General features: G+C 38.4%; 2 protein-coding genes across 7 annotated transcripts in view; one reads left to right on the top strand and one right to left on the bottom strand.

Moving 5' to 3' along the window:
• Positions 1-8,768, top strand: part of JAZF1 (JAZF zinc finger 1) — a 333,188-nt gene extending 324,420 nt beyond the window's left edge. Inside the window, exon 5 of the mRNA XM_027539410.1 lies at positions 5,056-8,768. Within this exon, the coding sequence (XP_027395211.1) occupies positions 5,056-5,232 (177 nt within the window). The 3' untranslated portion in view covers positions 5,233-8,768. The remainder of the gene's footprint in view (positions 1-5,055) is intronic.
• The window catches only part of TAX1BP1 (Tax1 binding protein 1), an 85,214-nt gene continuing 72,569 nt past the window's right edge, over positions 6,375-19,019 (bottom strand). For 3 of the 6 annotated variants that reach the window (XM_027539404.1, XM_027539409.1, XM_027539405.1), the window contains 2 exons: positions 9,869-9,951; positions 7,421-9,286 (listed from right to left, as the gene is read on the bottom strand). In XM_027539404.1, the coding sequence (XP_027395205.1) occupies positions 9,085-9,286; positions 9,869-9,951 (285 nt within the window). In that variant the 3' untranslated portion in view covers positions 7,421-9,084. Of the gene's footprint in view, positions 9,287-9,868; positions 9,952-19,019 lie in introns of all 6 variants that reach the window. The other 3 variants (XM_027539408.1, XM_027539406.1, XM_027539403.1) reach the window with 2 other exon arrangements.

Genomic DNA, 19,019 nt, shown 5'->3' with positions numbered 1-19,019 from the left:
TCTTGAATTTCCAGTAGTTTCTGCCTTCCTGCAGTTTGTTTGCATCTAGGTCGATGAGGGCTTTGGGGGAGTGTTCTTTCTCCATCTAAGGCCTAAAGAAAATTGCATGAAACTTGGGCTATAGAGGCTGCCTGTTTCAGTACCACAGACTGGCAGATGACACGGGTGGCAATTAGTGGTCGTGATTTCCATGAGGGAAGTGTGAGTTTCCTTTCCTGGGCCAGAATACCAGGTAATGGTGCATGGGACAGGAACAAATGCATAACTGCTTCTCCTAACCAGCTGCTTGAGGAAAAGGTAGTCATATTACCTAACTCTTTAGTCTCACTCTTTATCCTGGGAAGTTACTGGCTGCAGGGCAGTGGTGTTCTCTAGTGTAATTATTTCATCTTCTTTACTGCATGGTTGTTGGATTAGATTTTGGTGAGAGGAGGGCATAATGAGCTAGTGCACTGTGGTGTCAGGCAGAATCCACAAGGGCCACCATCTTGTTCATCCCCACAGCTACCTTCAGACCTGTCTCATTCCTTGCCCTGCCTATTGGCAGGGGGTTTCTCATCCACAAGGCTCTTGGGCACTGACTCAGGATCAGCTCTTCTCACCATTTCACTGGCATTTGCAGAACTGAGAGAAGATGAGCATCCAACTCCCCAGACTTCATATAGAGTAGGGCACAGGAGGAGCAGTACAGTGGTTTCCCATGTTAATTCTTTCGCCTCTAAATGCCCCCTTTCCCTCCTCTGTCAGCATTCCTCATTTCATTCCCATTTCTCAAAGCACAGCTCAAATGTTTGTGGGAGCCCTTACCAGCTTCCCAGACTGAAGTTCCCCCCCATCCTGAAGTTCTATCATCTGACCTTTCTACCTCATCTGTTCACACGACTGGCAGAGCCCTTACGATCTTATTAGCCCAAGTGCTTACAGCTCAAAGACCCTTCTGCATGTAGCTCACATCCAGAACATTAAGTAAATACCCTAAGGATAAAGGGACAAAGACAAAATGCATGGGGGAAGAGGGGGGCAATGTGGGCTCCCCACTGACCAACGGAACCCCAAAGCCACAACATGATTCATTCTTCTGTGCTCCTCGCAGACATTCCAGGCCAGGAGCACAACTGATTCCATCCACCTTGGTTCTGCACAAAGTTTCTCTGAGAGTCCTCGGCTACACAGAGAACACAGCATTTCAGCAGCATAAAGCAAGCTTGGTCTCTGGCATCTGTGTAGATACACAGTCAAGCACACATGTAGCTCCAGATTTTCCCAAGAAGGACACTTGAGCCTTTCTCCCCTTCAGTGGATCTAAATCTCCTTGCCTCTCCTGAGGGTCCCCCTAGAAGCCCTGGTGGGAGCATAACTGACCTTTCTGGATAAAACTTGGCAGAAAATAGAGCTTTTAAAAATGTCCAAATTCTTCAGTTCCATAATTTTCCTGGAAATTTATGCTATTTTCAAAAAATGTTGATGAGGGAATCCAATCTGTATGTGGTGTGTATTTATATATATACACTTACACACACATACATACACAGCAAAAAATACTGAAATACCTCAGATGTTAAACTATGATTCTGTTGTACATTCTTATGCTTCTCTCTACTTTCTCAATGTCTACAATTACCTACACTGAACACAGATTACAGTAATAACCATGGGAGGAAAAGACCTGGTTCCCACCTGACTTGCCCTGGACATCCCATGTGCTGCCATGTCAAGTGTGACAGAGGAAGACTGGCAGTGCCGTCTCTGGGGCAGGTGGGGTGTCACCATGCTGCTCCACATGCCTTCACTGTTTTAACTTTAACTTAAATGGCAACCCACTCCAGTGTTCTTGTCTGGAAAATCCAACGGACAGCGGAGTCTGGCGGGCTACAGGCCATGGGGTCCCAAAAAGTCGGACACGACAGAGCAACTAACACTTTCACCATCTCCAAGCCCAGCTTTGGTTTTTTCATCTTTCTTCCACATCAGATACCCAAATGACTTCATCCTCTCCTTTGTGTAGGACATAGAGGTTCACAGGAAACTGAGAGTTAGGATTTTATATGGTACACATTACATATTGTACTTACACAAGCCTGAATACCGACAGACATCAAATAGTTAAGGCATGGTGGCCCAGTGTGTGGTGTCCTAACTTTAGCTCTCATGATTTGATTTGGAGTAGAATTCTGTTGTTCGATTGGGTCAGTTCCCTCAGCAGACAGGGAGTGCCTGGCATGGAAGAGAACCAGTGCCACCTCAGGTCCTCCTCTGTACCTTATGCCGTGCCCCTTCCTGGGTCAGATCACTGTAAGTCATAGACAGTTTTCTCTAGACTGAGTGTCCCAGTCCTTCCCAACTTTTAAGAATTTTTCAGCTTCGTGATCTGGTCAAGTCAGCTTCTCTGAGTGTCAATTTTTAGTTAAAACCTGAGTGCTGAGTAAGACAGTAGATATCAAGTTCTCGGCATGAGGAAAATTTCCGTTAGTGATGTGCCTTGCCGTGTAAGAGCTTAATCCTCTTTCTCCTTTTCAGGGATCAGAGGATTTAATAAGAATTTCAAGTTGCCTGACATTTATTTATTTTTGTCGTCAATATTTTTGAAAGACCAAACTCATTTCAGGATCTCTGCAGTTAGAACTGAGTTTCAGCAAAGCTTTGGAGTTTTGGAAAGTGAAGTTCCCATAGTTATCTGTGAATGAACAGATAGGGAAATGTTACATCTGATTAGAGATATAACTAACATCTCTGATAAGGTTGTCCCATGACACTTGTGAACATTTTAAGTCACAGCAAGAGAGAGAGAGAGTTGCTAAGGTAGTTTATTTTAGGCCCTTTGGTCAACCCAGAGCTGCCATGTTTCCACACATGTAGCCGGCTTCCTGATTTTTCCAGAGTAGTAAAGTTGATGTATAATATCAGTCCCACAGTCACACACAACACAGCATTTACATTCAAGCTGGGTACAGACCACAGACCCTATTGGAATCACCTCAACCCTGCACATGACCTTCCCCTGCTGAACTCCAGATCTGGATTCACACTGGACAGGTTTCTCATGGCTTTAGCAATTTCTAGTTTCACACCTTGCCTCACGTATTTAAAAAAAAAACCACCTCAGCCTGGATGGAGTATCTTAAGTTCTGGTCCTGTTGGAGTTGCTAAACACACAGGGGTACCTGGATTTATAATGATCCTTCTTACAAGTTCCCTGTGAAATGTTTTAGTAACTCCTCATCCACAGGAAGCAACAACCCTGAGGTACTCCATTAACTATTGGGCTGATAGACAACGCTCATCTTTGTATGTTGGCCCTAGTGGCTCTCACCTGGGTCTCTCATGCCACTGCAGTGGGGTACTAGCTGGGGGCTAGATGCACAGGTTGGCTTCTTTACCCACGTGCCTGGGCTCCTGGTGGGATAGCTGGAGCGGCAAGGGGTTGGTCTCTCTTAATGGGTCGGATTCTGCACGGTCACTGCTCTCTCCACACCCTACCACGGCAATCTCCTAGTTGCTGGCATGCCTCTAGAAGGCAAAGTGAAGGGCTTCCTCACCCTGCATGCAGGAACTAATGCAAGACCCACAAGGGCTGAAGGGGCAGAAGGCTGACAGCTGGGCCTTCAGGGAGGAAGTTTTGTCTGTCCTTGAGCTTCAACTCACCAGACAGCCTACAAGATTTTTTTAAGCATAGACAACTGGTTGCTATCTGTCGCCCCTGGGTTCCAGTGTGAAAAGGATTCTCTTCCATAGGACTTTTGAAAAGAATTAATGTGCACGGTGCATCTCCAATAGGGAAATATAGTGATAACCACTGAACACATTTTGTTTCATGGCAAATCTCTCAATTTCTTCCAGAATGAAGCATGTTCTAACAGATTCGCTCAGATACTTGTGGAGCATCTACTCTGTGCCAGGCACTGTGCTTGATGCTCATTAAACAACAGCAGTTTGTTCCTTTTCTTTGGGAGCTCAACAAGGGCATCCTATGAAATAGAAGATGGTTATGTTGGAATCCTTTAGTTGGGCATAGGACTGGGCTCAATGGGCCTACACTCAGGTAATACTTTGAAAAATAGCCCACTCTTCCGGTGATCGATGCTCAACAACTCAAGCCTTTTCTTCTTTCCCCCTACTGCTCCACCTGACAGTAGCTGACCTGAAAGTGGAGATCTATGTTCCAGTACCACCTCTGCCGTTTGTTCTTCCATAAATCTTCCATCAGTTTACTAAATGCCCCGAGTCTGTTTACTTGCCATTTAATTGGGATAAAGGAAAAGTAATTTGGTTAAATCTATAGTGATTCTAGGCATGACGTCTTAAATAGAATGTGCAATGTGAACTAGCAAAACCAACCAACAGAAATCCAGATAGCATGCAGATACTTCATGTATCATTTAGGATTTATATGCCAATTTGAAGTTCAGAAGTCTTCTGCTGCTAAGAATTTCATAAACTGACATTTTCAAAGTTCAATATATGTTTGGAATGTAGTACATAAATAAAAGCAGAGTCCTGTCTGCCCACAGGTGCTTAACACCACACACCTGTACTGGGGCAGGATTTAAACGGGCAGAGATACAGGCTTAATGCAGAGTAGAAAAAGAACAAAAATTTTCTAAGGTAGGAATTAGCATGATTGGCTGGGAGCAAGACATGCTGAGTTTCCAGTCAAGAATTTATACATCTTGAACTTTTATTACCCTAACCTTTGTTTTCTTTCTTTAGATTTTTTTGTTTTCGCTATCTTGGATGGATTTACATAATTGTTCACTGGCAACATTCTTCAGACAAAACTATGCCTGTACAGTCCATGAGTCTTAACTATGTATTTTATGTAAAACTCAAACTCAGTACTTTCAGAGTAACTGAAGCCTACCTGAAATGGCCTTGGGGCACAGACCATGGTGAACACACTGGACTGCTTTGGTCACAACTGGCGTTAACGAAAGCCTATTCTGTATACAGTTGCCATCTGAGAGAGGTCCAATTGCAGTCAGACCCACACTAAGGTTTTCCCCCATCAGACAATTGGGTGACACCATTTAACAGATGATATTTTTGTCTTCTCCACAGAATGTGAATGGCATAAAGTACCATGCTAAGAATGGTCACAGAACACAGATTCGTGTCCGTAAACCATTCAAATGTCGTTGTGGTAAGAGTTACAAGACAGCTCAGGGCCTGCGGCATCACACAATCAATTTCCATCCCCCGGTGTCGGCTGAGATTATCAGGAAGATGCAGCAATAACATGCTGGTCGTAACTGTGCCAAGAAATCCTCACCAGCAGTTGCTGATTTTGAAAACAGCCACCTTTTTTCAGGGGAAGCATTCAGCAACCCTTTAAAGAATTAAATGCATGCTTTAAATTTTTTCTGTAATTTTGGAATGATGTATCTTTGTAGAGTTAATGATTTTGTACATTTGCACATGTAATCATCATACCCATTTTCATTACTTTGATATAAGGTGCTAAACAAAACAAAAAGCTCTAGGTTCTTCAGCACATTTTCCCCAAACCAAGATTAAAATTGAGGGCATGTTGCATATTGTTTAGTTGTATTGCAGTGATATCAACTGGGGAGGGGGGAGGAGGGGCTAGGCACTGAGGTTTTTTTTCCCCCAAGATTATAATGTGATTGAAGTTTTCAACACATCAACTCATTGTGTTCAAAACCAAAATAATACCTTCATTATCCAACTGGTTACCATGCCTTACATAATGGAGTTAGTACTTGTGAGTAGAAAGACTTTAGGTAATGGAAATATAAATAAGAATGTTTAACATAATATGCTAAAAATATTTTCATATTTAAATAACATACATAAAGGGTGTGCTTTCTGTGTTTTATATTATTGTGCAAATCCTTTTGCCCTTTAAAAGGCTGAAAATCTTGCCATCTGACTTATCATGTTAGAGTTATAAAATAGCATTTTTGTACAAAAGTCTATTCAGTTCACTCATTAGTTTAACATTCATTGAGTGCCTGCTGGGTGCAAGGGATTCAATTTATGCCTATTGATATCTGTGGACCAAGATACTAGTTTAGTTAAATACTTTTCCCTTAAATCTGTTAGGAAACACTTTGAAATACTTAAGTGCAAATTTTTTGTGTGTAAAATTTAGTTCTATCTTCATCTTTAGGTGAAGTTTTAAAGCACTTTGTAGTTCTCTATTGCCAACAGATTAATGTTTTATGTGTTGCCAATTCTTGCAACCACTGCCCAACGAACCTGTGGGTTGCAAATAAGAAAATTCCAAACACGTTTCAAACAGGAACATTTTATTAAGACCCCATCACCTGTTCATGCTCATTGTGTTTTTAGAATTTTTTTAAAAGCACTTTTTTCCATCACATTGTAGATGTCTGTATTCTCATTGGAAACGTCTGTTTAGCTTTATAAGACATTTTGCTGAAATATGAAATTGAGCCTTATTGACAATTAAGTGCTTATTGCAGCAGGTGGTCAAAGAGTGACTAATACAAGACCCGTTAAGAGTGTAACTACGTCTGGACCATTCCTGAAGTTTTTCTTACCAACAATGCCATCATGCCTTGAGTGTTCATTTCTCCCAAGTGCTATTCCTTAAACATGAGTTTACCAATTGCCTAATTATGCAATAAAAATTGCTTTGAGATGGCTAACTGCCCACAAAAGTGGTGAAAATCAAACTCGAAATGCTTATAAAAAATAACTTTCTTCCTGTGTTTGCATTTGTTGAGTCTTACAGATGGGAGGAAGCAGGTGTCCCTCCTCAATTTTTCAGATGTTCTGAAAGGAAGATAATTCTGTTAGCCAGATGGGTAAGCTTCTATATCATTAAGTTGTGAATCCCTCATAATGAGGGAATTAAAAGTATTTATAAAGACACTGCCCTCTAAAAATTTCCTTGGATCTCTTAAGAGTAGTCTTGGTCCTGAACGTAAGTGTTACCCTTGTGTTAAAGGGTGATCCAGACGTGAGAAGCAAATAGTTGGTGCATAAGAAGGCCCTACTTGGCTATTTCATATCTACCTATAATTGACCAAAATTTTTTTAGGCCAACAATTATCATCTAGCTTTGCTCCTTCTAGTGCAAGAAACTTGTAAGCTGGGTCAGTAGTTCAACAGCTAAACAGTCATTAGTCATTGTGCATGTTAGATTTCTTTCAACTATAAAACAAATTCCAGTTTCTATTTACTTATTCATTGTGACAGTATTACTAAACAGGTAAGGATGGGAATATTTTGTTATACCGTGTATAGTGAATGTATTGTATTGTGTCTGTGAAAACTGTGCTTTAAATTATATTTTCATATGTTTTGTTCGGGACAGAGCACATTAAGTTTGAAAGCAACAGAGGTTTGTTTTAGAACTGAAGGCAACTAAATAAAATTCCTGTCAAGAAAAGCTGCTTGTAAATGAAATCACATTTAAAATAAACTGCCTCTGACCCAAAATAAACATGGCTCTTTATTTTCATTAGCATCCATTATCAAGGCCAGTATCCAGTTTGCCACAGAAACGAATATCCATTTAGTACCTTGCTTTTAGGGTGCCCAGTTTTTGGATTCAGCTGACGCATGTAGATGTCATCGGTGTTTTGCATGAATCACATTGTTTTTTCTATCAATAGTAAACTACTTATAAAGCCTGGGGCTAGAAGCTACCTAAAAATAGGTTAGTATGAACAATTTCATTTCACTGGTAGTGAGTAGTCTATACTATTCAAAGTATACTTTTAGGTTAGCATGGTCTACAATTATTAACTGTTCCTACTGTTGAACATATTTTACCTGAATATATTCTGCTTAGCCTATAACCTATCCTGAAGCTTAAAACATGGATTCCTCACAACAGCATCCCAGATCTGCCATGTCCTAACATCTGGCACCTGACTGCCTAATACTGTTTTGTCCCAGACTCAAACCTTTTAAAGGAGTTCAATGATACACAAATACAAGTCAGATGGTGTATATACAACTTACATATAGCACTTCATAATATCTTAGGTAACTAGTATGCTTAAGACAAGCTTAAGTATTTTAGTAACTACAAAAAGAAAAATCAAAAAGTCTGTATTTTAAATTCTTAACATTTATATTCTAAAAGAGTACTATATTTCAGAAAATTCAAGACCCAGGACCAAAAAGACATTCAAGATGATCACAAATAGATTTGAGTGAAATTACATACCTCTAAAAATGTGTCCACTTTAATGTCAATACTATACACATCAAAGACATAAAAAATACATTAGTTTGATTTGGGTTTATGCATTACATGTTTAATCACTTAGAACATTTTTTTAAAGTTACACTCTTATCAGGAAAATGAGGGGGAAAAAATACATTTTCTGTGATTTTTATGCCACAACCACCACTGTTCAGTAGATCATTTAATATAAAACAATTACACCAACATATCTTGTTCCATTTCCCCATCAGACAGAAATACAACTTTAGGATGGCTTTAAAATAATTATTCAGGTATTCTAAAGTTTTTCAGTCATAAAATTAGCAAAATATGCTTTCTATTAATTCCTAAAGCAAACATCTCAAATATAAAAGGACAGTTGCTATCACTGCAATCTTGCAAACATATGATCTCATTCTACATGCAGCTCCCTTTCTAAAGAGGGTTAAAAATTTTTTTCATGGGCTAAATTATGAAGTTTCTGTATTCAAAGAATTACTTTGCAAGACTTATGATAAATTCTTTTTACTACATAATTTTTAACAGTCATGCTTAAGCAACAAGGTCAACAATCTTGTAAATATTCTGCTAAATAACACTATACATTTTTTTTTCAATGTGGTAACACTAAAATAATCCCTATTTCCTTCATTCATGTAATTTTGCAAAATGGGAAATAAATATACAAACACACAAGAATTTCCTAAGCAGGTAAGATTAACAGAGGTTAAAATTACATTTATTGATAGTGTTAAGCCAAAGACTGACCCTGACCCCAGTAACACCAAACTCAAAGTAGCTCTTGGTCAAAAAGTACGCTAGAGGGTACATGGAAGCGACACCTTGTGGTCTTAGTGCTCTATTTGAGGTGATTTTTTTTTTTAACTGTTAAACTGTATTATTAACTCCTAATACAAAAGTAACTAGTCAAAATTTAAAACATTCTGATCAAAATGGGTCTGTACATGCCTTTCAAACACCTGCTGGTCATAGTCAGGAGGGAACTGCTCGCTGCACATTGGGCACACCTTCCAGTGACTTTCAACATGTTCTTCGAATTTGCTCTGATCATAGTTGGGAGGGAACATTAATTCACAGAGTGGACATTTCTTCTGAACATCAAAGCTTGAGGAAATAAAATGAAAGAATTACATGTCTGATAAGATTTCTAACAGCAGTAATCTTCAGATATGGCAAGACTGCATTTATCTAGTTAGTATCAGTATCAGCTTACCTTGAAACTCTTCAGTTACTCCAGGAACCTCTCTTTCTTGGTCCTAGAAGCTTGCTATTGACAACTGTGTAACCCACTTATAAAGCTGCTAAATTTATTTTACAACTAGATTGACAAAAACCTTTTCTCATCAAATCGAAAAAATACAATTATGTGAAATGAGGCTCAGTGACAAGAATTCTTCAATTGTTAACTAACAGAATATGCCTTTTGTAAAACTATAAAGATTAATTGAGCTTGTAATTTCCCAACAGCGCTCACTCAGTTTAACAACTAAAGTTTACAGCACTGGCTCTCAAAGGACTGTATGTATCAGCACCATCTGCACGGGCACACTAAAATACATATTGCTGGGCCCCACAACAAGAATTTTGGGTTCAGGAGGTCTGAATCATACACATTTCTAACTTTCAAGGACCATACCTTGAGAACCACTGGTAATCCCAATTCTACACAGAAAAAAGAGAACTTACCTGGGATCAAAGCAAAAGCCTGTTCCATGCCCACGTAAATGCTGACTTGGAGGATCAGGAGCAGTGGGCACCTTCTCATCTTCCTAGGCAAAGAACAATTTTTGCAACTTTGAGAAAAAGTGAAACCAAACAGAAGTCCCTCAATTTAATCAAGCACTGTATAAAGGAAGTAAGATTTTACTTTAAAAAACTTTACTTCTGTTGTTATCAGGTTTTCCTGTAAATAAAAGTTTGAAAGTAATTTGTTTTTACAGAGTATTTCACTGTGGACTAAGTCTTACCTTGAAATAAAAAGCAATATTCAGTGGAATGGAGAGTGTACCACACCAGAGTGTCTGAACAAATGAAGATCAATAGACTTCTGACCTATATGTAGGTAACTTTACTGCATTTTTATCATCCATACATGGGCCACTTTCAAAAAATCTTAAGACTATATTACTTTTCCTATTATTCTCATTAAATACCTACTAGTGTGTAAGACAGGCAGGATCTTTGACAATATACATCCACTGTACAATATGTAGAAATTAAAGGAAAACCAGCAATATCTATGAGGTTTACGTGTGCATTTTGTTGGCAAATACATGAGAAAATTCAACTGGAAAACCGTGTTAAAAGCAAAGCAATGCACCAAACTACAAGTCTCAAAAACCCTGTTGTAAAATCATCAGATTAATTTTTTTTAATATATAACTACCTGATGAACAGATTATCAAGATAGCCTGCTGAAAACCCTGTACATCTGAGTTGGGATCAAAACCAAAATGCTGGTTTGGATTTCCATGCCTGCACCCAGTGGTCACTTTACAGACTTGCACATTGCTGCTACATCAACAAGGGTGAGGATGGCAGAACACGCGGTTACTCTGACAATTATCCCCTCCTGAAATGGGTCGGGGGGTGGGGTAACACAAGGCTCCCCACTCTCCCCCGCCCATGTGCTTCACCTGAGAAAACACTTCTGTTGGCAAATGATTCTCTTAGGCTATACTTGAGCAAAAGAAAAACAGGATTAGTAATCTAATAGTAGATTGAGAAGCTGAGGAATATTGGACAAGTACTTCGTATACTTCAAAAATTAAAAGTCTTTAACTAAAATCCAGTTTTAAAATCTAAGCATACAAAGAGGGAAGATGATGCATAGCTGAATCTGCTAAGCTTAATATGTATGACAGGTAAATTGTGATTCTGTGCCACATTGGCTGCCAGATTTAGGCCTTCCAGTAACAATACCTGAAACATGAATCGGCTTAAACAACTACATATAAGATAGTGAACAAAATTTTCTCATATATATAAAATATATTAATTTTTTTAATTTTGAAATGCTATTTAAGAAAATAAAAACATAATGAAAGGTCTCTTCATATTCTACATTTAGAAATCATTCAAGAGATATTTATAATAAAATACAACCTTCTGGTGCCAAATATATTAATGGAGCCAAAAATCTCATAACTACTTTTTTTTTTTTTCCCTAGTAATAGCTATTTTTCTGGGCTCCAAAATCACTGCATATGGTGACTGCAGGCATGAAATTAAAAGATGCTTACTCCTTGGAAGGAAAGTTTATGACCAACCTAGATAGCATATTCAAAAGCAGAGACATTACTTTGCCAGCAAAGGTCCATCTAGTCAAGGCTATGGTTTTTCCAGTAGTCATGTATGGATGTGAGAGTTGGACTGTGAAGAAAGCTGAGCGCCGAAGAATTGACGCTTTTTGAACTGTGGTGTTGGAGAAGACTCTTGAGAGTCCCTTGGACTGCAAGGAGATCCAACCAGTCCATTCTAAAGGAGATCAGTCCTGGGTGTTCTTTGGAAGGACTGATGCTGAATAAAGCTGAAACTCCAGTACTTTGGCCACCTCACGCGAAGAGCTGACTCATTGGAAGAGACTCTGATGCTGGGAGGGATTGGGGGCGGGAGGAAAAGGGAACGACAGAGGATGAGATGGCTTGATGGTATCACCGACTCGATGTACGTGAGTTTGAGTGAACTCCGGGAGTTGGTGTTGGACAGGGAGGCCTGGCGTGCTGCAGTTCGTGGGGTCGCAAAGAGTTGGACACGACTGAGCGACTGAACTGAACAGCTTATACCAATTTATTGCCTCCATGAATCAGCTAACAGTAGAGTCTGAAGCAAAGGTGCTAGATTCAGACCAACCTATCAGACCTGTTAACCCAACTGATAAAATGTGGACAAGGGGATTAAAAAGCAATTTATATTTTCTAAGCCATATACAATTTGGTAAGGATAACTCTCTTATTATATTTTCTACCAGAATAAAAGAGTAGAGGGACTCGAGTAGAATTCTAGATAGAATAATGAGACGTTCATGAAATAAGAAACCACCTACTTAGAGAATAGGTTAAGTATGTAATAAAATCTGAGGAGTCCATTGATATAATATAGTCCCTGGCAGTCTTGTCACGCAAAAGGACCAAGTTTTCACTCACAAATACAGTTACTCCATTTTATTCATTGAGCTTGGGTATTTCCAAACCATACTAGCTTATATACAACAAATTAGGGAAATGAGGCTATTAACAGGCTCACTGCCAGCAACAAAAAAAGGCTACTGGTAAAAAAGAGAAAGGCAGGCAAGAACCAAAAACATCCAACAGGATTTCAACACTGCATCATACAGCTTTACTATATACATTAAAAGAATGTGAGGACATCATTCAATACTGATTTTTTAATTAATAAACTTCAAATTTATTAGTATTCTAGTTTAGAAAGCTTTCACTTAAAATAATCAAGTTTTAGCACTGAAAGTTGTCAACTCAAAAGGATTCTGAATAGCAGGTTTTAAAATATAAGTACCTAGGTATTTTCACAAAACTGCTTAATACCACACTGAAATGTATTTATGAACAATTGCAAATAATTAAATTTTCCTTAAAATATTTTCAATAGAATTTTAATCTACAAAGGTCTAAGCCACCTACTTGTTCATATACCTTTAGACCCATCAGCATAATGCTCTTTCTAGTGCAAACTGGTTTTTAAGCAAAGGAAATATATTACAGTAAACTGAAGCCCTACTTGAAACCCAAAACTTCTTACAGGATGCTCAATTCAAAATCTAGTGTATAAAAATATTCTTGTTTTTTATCAAAGCATGCTGCTGCTGCCGCTAAGTTGCTTCAGTCATGTCCAACTCTGCGACCCCATAGACAGCAGCCCACCAGGCTACCCTGTCCCTGGGATTCTCCAGGCAAGAACGCTGGAGTGGGTTGCCATTTCCTTCTCCAACGCGTAAAAGTGAAGTCGCTCAGTTGTGTCCAACTCTTAGCAACCCCATGGACTGTGGCCCATCAGGCTCCTCCATCCATGGGATTTTCCAGCCAAGAGTACTGGAGTGGGGTGCCATTGCCTTATCAAAGCATATCACGAGTTTAACTAATCTCTTAAGACAATAAGATACATTAAAATCATACTAAATTCAAAACACAATCATGATCATAAAAATACAATTACTATATGATACAACAATTCCATTTCTGGGTTTATGTCCAAAAGAACTGAAAACAGGAACTCAAATAGATGTATTGGTACACTTATGGTCATATCCACATTATTCACAATAGCCTAATGGTGTAAACAATTCAAATGTCTACCAATGGATGTGTGGATTAACAAAATGGCATATACATACAATGTATGGTGTACACATACATTATTTAGCCTTAAAAAGGAAGGAAATTCTAACACATTATAACATAAATGAATCTTGAAGACATATGTTAAGTGAAATAATCCCACCACAAAAAGATAAACACTATATATGATTCTCCTTATATGAGGTATCTGCTGCTGTGCTGTGCTTAGTCGATCTGTCATGTCCGACTCTTTGCAACCCCAAGGACTGTAGCCACCAGGCACCTCTGTCCATGGGGACTCTCCAGGAGTGGTTGCCACGCCCTCCAGGGGATCTTCCCAACGGAGGGATCAAACACAGATCTCCCACATTGCAGGCAGATTCTTTACCGTCTGAGAAACCTGGGAAACCCAAGAATATTGGAGTGGGTAACCTATCCCTTCTCCAGGGAATCTTCCTGACTCAGGAATCCAACCAGGATCTCCTGCATTGTAGGTGAATTCTTTACCAGCTGAGCTACCAGGGAAGCCCTAGGTACTAGAATAATCAAATTTGACAGCTGACAGGCTGAAGCAGAGGGAAGAACGGAATTGCCATTTAATAGAGTTTCTGTTTTGTCAAGATGAAGAGAGTTCTTAAGATTGGTTGCACAACAATATGAATATACAGTTGACCACCAAACGATAAGGATTTGAGCTGCGCAGATCCACCTATATGTGGGACTTTTTCAGTAGTAAATACTGCAGTACTACATGATCTGCAGTTGGCTGGATCCTCGAATGTGGAGCCATGGATATAGGAGAAAGTGCAGATACAGGGGACCGATAGTTATACTCAGATTTTTAACTGCACAGAGGGCTGGCACCCCTAACCTCCACGTTGTTTAAGGGTCATCTGTACTTACTGCTATAGAACCATGTGTTACAAAATAATACATAGTTAAGTTTTGCCAAGTTAAGATGGCAAATTTTACATTATATGTATTCAACCACAATAAAAACTGCAATTGTGATCAAACCATCAATATGCACCTAGTTACACCATTTGAATCATCAGGATTCAGATAGTCAGCATTTCTCAACCTTTGCCAGGAATTATTAATTGAAATAATTTAGATATCATTGTTTGTTTGTTCAGGTGCTTAGTCATGTCCAACTCTTTGCAACAACCGCCACCCCCCACCCCCCCACCATGGACTATAGCCCACAAGGCTCCTCTGTTCATGGAATTTCCCTGGCAAGAATACTAGAATGGATTGCCATTTCTTTCTCCAGGGGACCTTCCTGACCCAGGGATCAAACCCGTATCTCCTACAGTGGCAGGCAGATTCTTTACCACTGAGCCGTTCAGGAACTAGTAACAAAGATCTACCACCTAACAGAACTTTTACTAAGTTGATAATTATTACTTTAGCTCAAAACCATCCTTTAAGAAACATCTGCTAAGGCCAAAACCAACACATAAGAACAGAGTACCAATAACTCTGGGTAACTATTACATAAAGTTTTAAATAAATGTTTATCTTTATCCCTCATAACTCTGTATTATTAATACTGGTCAACATCCTCTTTTCATGAGATGTTACTATTCAAACTCCTCCAAACTTCCCTGAGTTTGAGCAAACTCCGGGAGACAGTGAAGGACAGGGAAGCCTGGTGTGCTGCAGTCCATGGAGTCACAGAGTTGAACACAACTTAGCAACTGAACAACAACAAACATCCATTTCCTGTAATATGTCAGTGAAGGAATATCAACTGAATTTATAACTATAAAGATATTTTTAAAAAGGAAAATAATTTTATAAGATCTCTATTACTTTTCAATTGTCACTTTTCTCAGATACATGCACCCCTATAGTCACAGCAGCACTGTTTACAATAGACAAGACATGGAAACAACCTAAATGTCCACTGACAGATGAACAGATAAAGGTGATGTATATATACACACACAAGAGAATATATAATATATATTATAAATATAATATTCTACTGTATATATACACACTATATATGTACACACACACACAATACAATATGTAGTAGTGCTCAGTTGCTCAGTCAAGTTTGACTCTCTGCAACCGTAGGTTCCTCTATCCATGGAATTTTTCAGACAAGAATACTGGAGTGGGTTGCAATTTCCAGTCATAAAAAGAGTGGCCATTTGCATCTACACGGATGGACGTAGATTTTATCATACTAAGTGAAGTCAGAAAGAGACAAATACTAAAATATGACACAAATAAAACTCATCTATGGAACAGAAACAGACTCACAGAGAACAGACTTGTTGCCATAGGAGGGAGAGGGGAGCTGGATTGGGAGTTTGGGACTAACAGATGCAAACTATTATGTATAGAATGGATAAACAACAAAGTGCTATTGTATACTACAGGGATATTCAATATACTGTAATAAACCATAATGGACAAGAATGCCCGCAAAAATGTTACTCTTTTCCATATCCAAAAATTAACTCAAAATGGACCAAAGACCTAAATTAAAAGCTAGAGCTACCTTAGATAAATCAATGGTTTCTGAGATGTGGCACCAAAAGTGCAAGCAAAGAAAAAGGATAGGTAAAATAGAAAAATGAAAACACACACACACACACACACACACACACAAAAGAAAAAGGATAGGTAAGTCTGACTTCATCAAAATGTAAAACTTTGTGCTGCAAAAGATACCACCAAAAAGAATGAAAACACAACCCACAGATGGGAGGAAAGATCTTTTAAGTCATCTATCTGGCAAGGGACAAATAGTTCTATTTTAAAATGGCCAAGAGACATAGGTATTTTCCCAAAGAAAATATACAAACAGCCAACAAGCATGTTAAAGATGCTCAACATTATCAGCCATCAGGTAAAAGGAAATCAAAGTCACGGTGATGCACCATTCCACATAGCTCCTCTGAAAATCACAGATCCTTCTGAGAACAAAAACTAAAAAGCTCATCAGAAAAAAAATGTCTATATCAAAATTCTCTCTCTTCAGTTGGGGGATTCACAGTGAAGGATTCATGGTAGCTGCCAACAAAACTGCATACTAGATTCACAGTGAAGGATTCATGTAGAAAGCTGCCAACAAAGGACACATTAATAGAATGTGTGAGCCTCAGTCTTTCAGAGATAGAGGAGAAGGAGGTAAAGCTAGTACGGGTGGAAGGGAAACACATTCTACAAAGACATGAAAACAACTGGAAAGTGAGATGTATGTTAAAGAAAGTAATTCAGCCTTGCTTGATGGACTTTGGTCTAAACATCCTAGTGTACTCAAACTTTATTAAGCATATGATCACTAAAAGATTTTGTCTGATTCTCTGCAGATCTGGAGTGGAGGTAAAGATTCCTCATTTCTAACAAGTTCCCAGGAGATGACAATGGTGTTGATCCAATAATTTTGGGTATTAAGGGTTTTTACCATGATTCCAAGAAGTGTGCAGAAGGCTAGAGCACCAAAGCAAATTCACAGAGGTACTATGGATTATTTTTAATTTTTTAATTGTCAGATACCATGTAAACAACTAGTTTAAGACAGCTCACAGTTTCAACATTAGACAGTGCTGTCTGTGTTCCTTTCGATGACATCTTATCCTTAAGATTTTGGCAGTTGCTAAGATATAAAGCAGGTGCCTGGTGAAAACCACTTTGAAATAGAAAATGAAAATGGCTTCAATTTGATTTCAAGGTTTGAGAAGTCATCAGGTGGTCAACAGCCATATAGATCCCATTTGGAACAGGTTATTTAAGAAAAATATGACTTTCTTTCATGTGTATTTTTTTTAATGGTTAATTACTACACATTTGTTAGGAAATCATTAGTAGTTCTTTTGGCCTATGAGGTTCTATGAAAAAAAAATTTAATGAGATGCTGAAGGTGCCCATGAACTGAGAAAGTTTGGGAACCTCTGATTTAGATAGATTGATAGGTGGTAAAACCACAGCTTCCACAGTCCAACTAACGAGGCTGTAGTACACTTATCAGCTGTATGAGCTGAAGCAAGCCAGTTAGTATCTCTGTTTCCTCCATTTTCAAATAGAAATAGTAACAGTTCCTACCTCATAGGACAGCTATGGAGAGTTAAAATATTAAAACATTAGCTGTCAAAACTACAGAAACATCTGTAGCTATCACCATCATCATAATTACAGTGTTACAGTTACTGCTATTACAACTATTAGGTAAAGGGGAGTGAGTCATAAAAGGCTTTTTGATCTGATAGAAACAAATGTTTTTGGTGCAGAAGGGAGGGAATTATGGCAGTATGGGGGATATGGTGCAATATAACTATAGGGGCCTGTAAGTGTAGCTGCTTCAGCCCCAACTCAAAGGTGCTAGGTCCCATGGCTGTTAAATACTTCCAAGGGCAAAGAACCAGAGAAAAGGAACAGGTCAACTCAAATCTGCTTTCTTTATTCTAACTAAAACGACTAAAATATTTCATGTGCAAGTGATTTTTGTTGTTGTAATGACAAGAATTTAAAAAAAAACAGGTCTGAATATAATGAAAATTAGTTTGTCTAATGTGAAAAATTTTCTGATAGCTAAATACAATTACCAAAATATGCCTATTAAGAGCCCTTCTATCTCATTATCAAATTTAAGCATGTCAGCAAACGAGCACAAGATTCTAACACTGTTTCTCATGGGTTTGCAGGAGGGCAAAGCACACAGATCAGAAAGAACATTCTGCTAATTAAACTGAAGCAGATGACTACAGTAGAGAAGGGCTTGTCACATGTAACATCTGTGCCAAGAATGATCAGATTAAATATGCAAAATGTGAAGTGAAGGTGTGAAAAAGCAGTAAGATAATACTCTAGACTTCAAATAGGCTACAAAAGTTCTGACAGTTTTCCTAATTATTCCCAGTAATGGACACAGGAGGCCAAAAGGCAGGAGAGAGAAATACATTTTTCTCCATTATGGGTATTGAGCTCTAGGGCTAAAATCATGCCTGTCTGAACACTGATCAGTTTCTGCAAAGGTTAATAGCAATTAAATGCAGCAAACTAGATTAAATGAGAAACAGGTCATGATACCACTGTACTTGCAAAGAGCACGATAAAGCATTTCTTTTAAATTCTTAATGCACAGAAAATCCAACAAGAGCTGCTATAAAAAAAAAAAGGTCTATCTATTAAATGGTAAAGAAATCTCCTAAATGAAAAAAAGAATGTCATGCTACATAAACTGATTCAATTACCATCAGTCCATCAGTATTGTGCTGCCGAGATTAAATACAAATGATGTCTACAAGAGTGTTTCTCTAAAAAACTATGATACACACACTTCTTCCTCTTTCTAAGCTAAAGATAACAAAGAGTTCACCTTATAATTTAAAATGGGATATATTAGTTACGTGCAAAACTGAAAAGATGCACACCAGAGGATAATATTGTCATTAACACTTTGCTTCTTCCAATCTAGAACATCTATAATCAAAAGAATATAAATTACTCTGATAATTAAGATTAAACCATCTATGACTACAGTTAATAATGTATTATATATTTGAAAGTTGCTAAGAGAGCAGACC

This window comes from Bos indicus x Bos taurus, chromosome 4, assembly GCF_003369695.1.
Source record: "Bos indicus x Bos taurus breed Angus x Brahman F1 hybrid chromosome 4, Bos_hybrid_MaternalHap_v2.0, whole genome shotgun sequence".
In the NCBI taxonomy this organism is placed as follows: Eukaryota; Metazoa; Chordata; class Mammalia; order Artiodactyla; family Bovidae; genus Bos; species Bos indicus x Bos taurus.
This window is presented reverse-complemented; position numbering and strand designations above follow the sequence as displayed.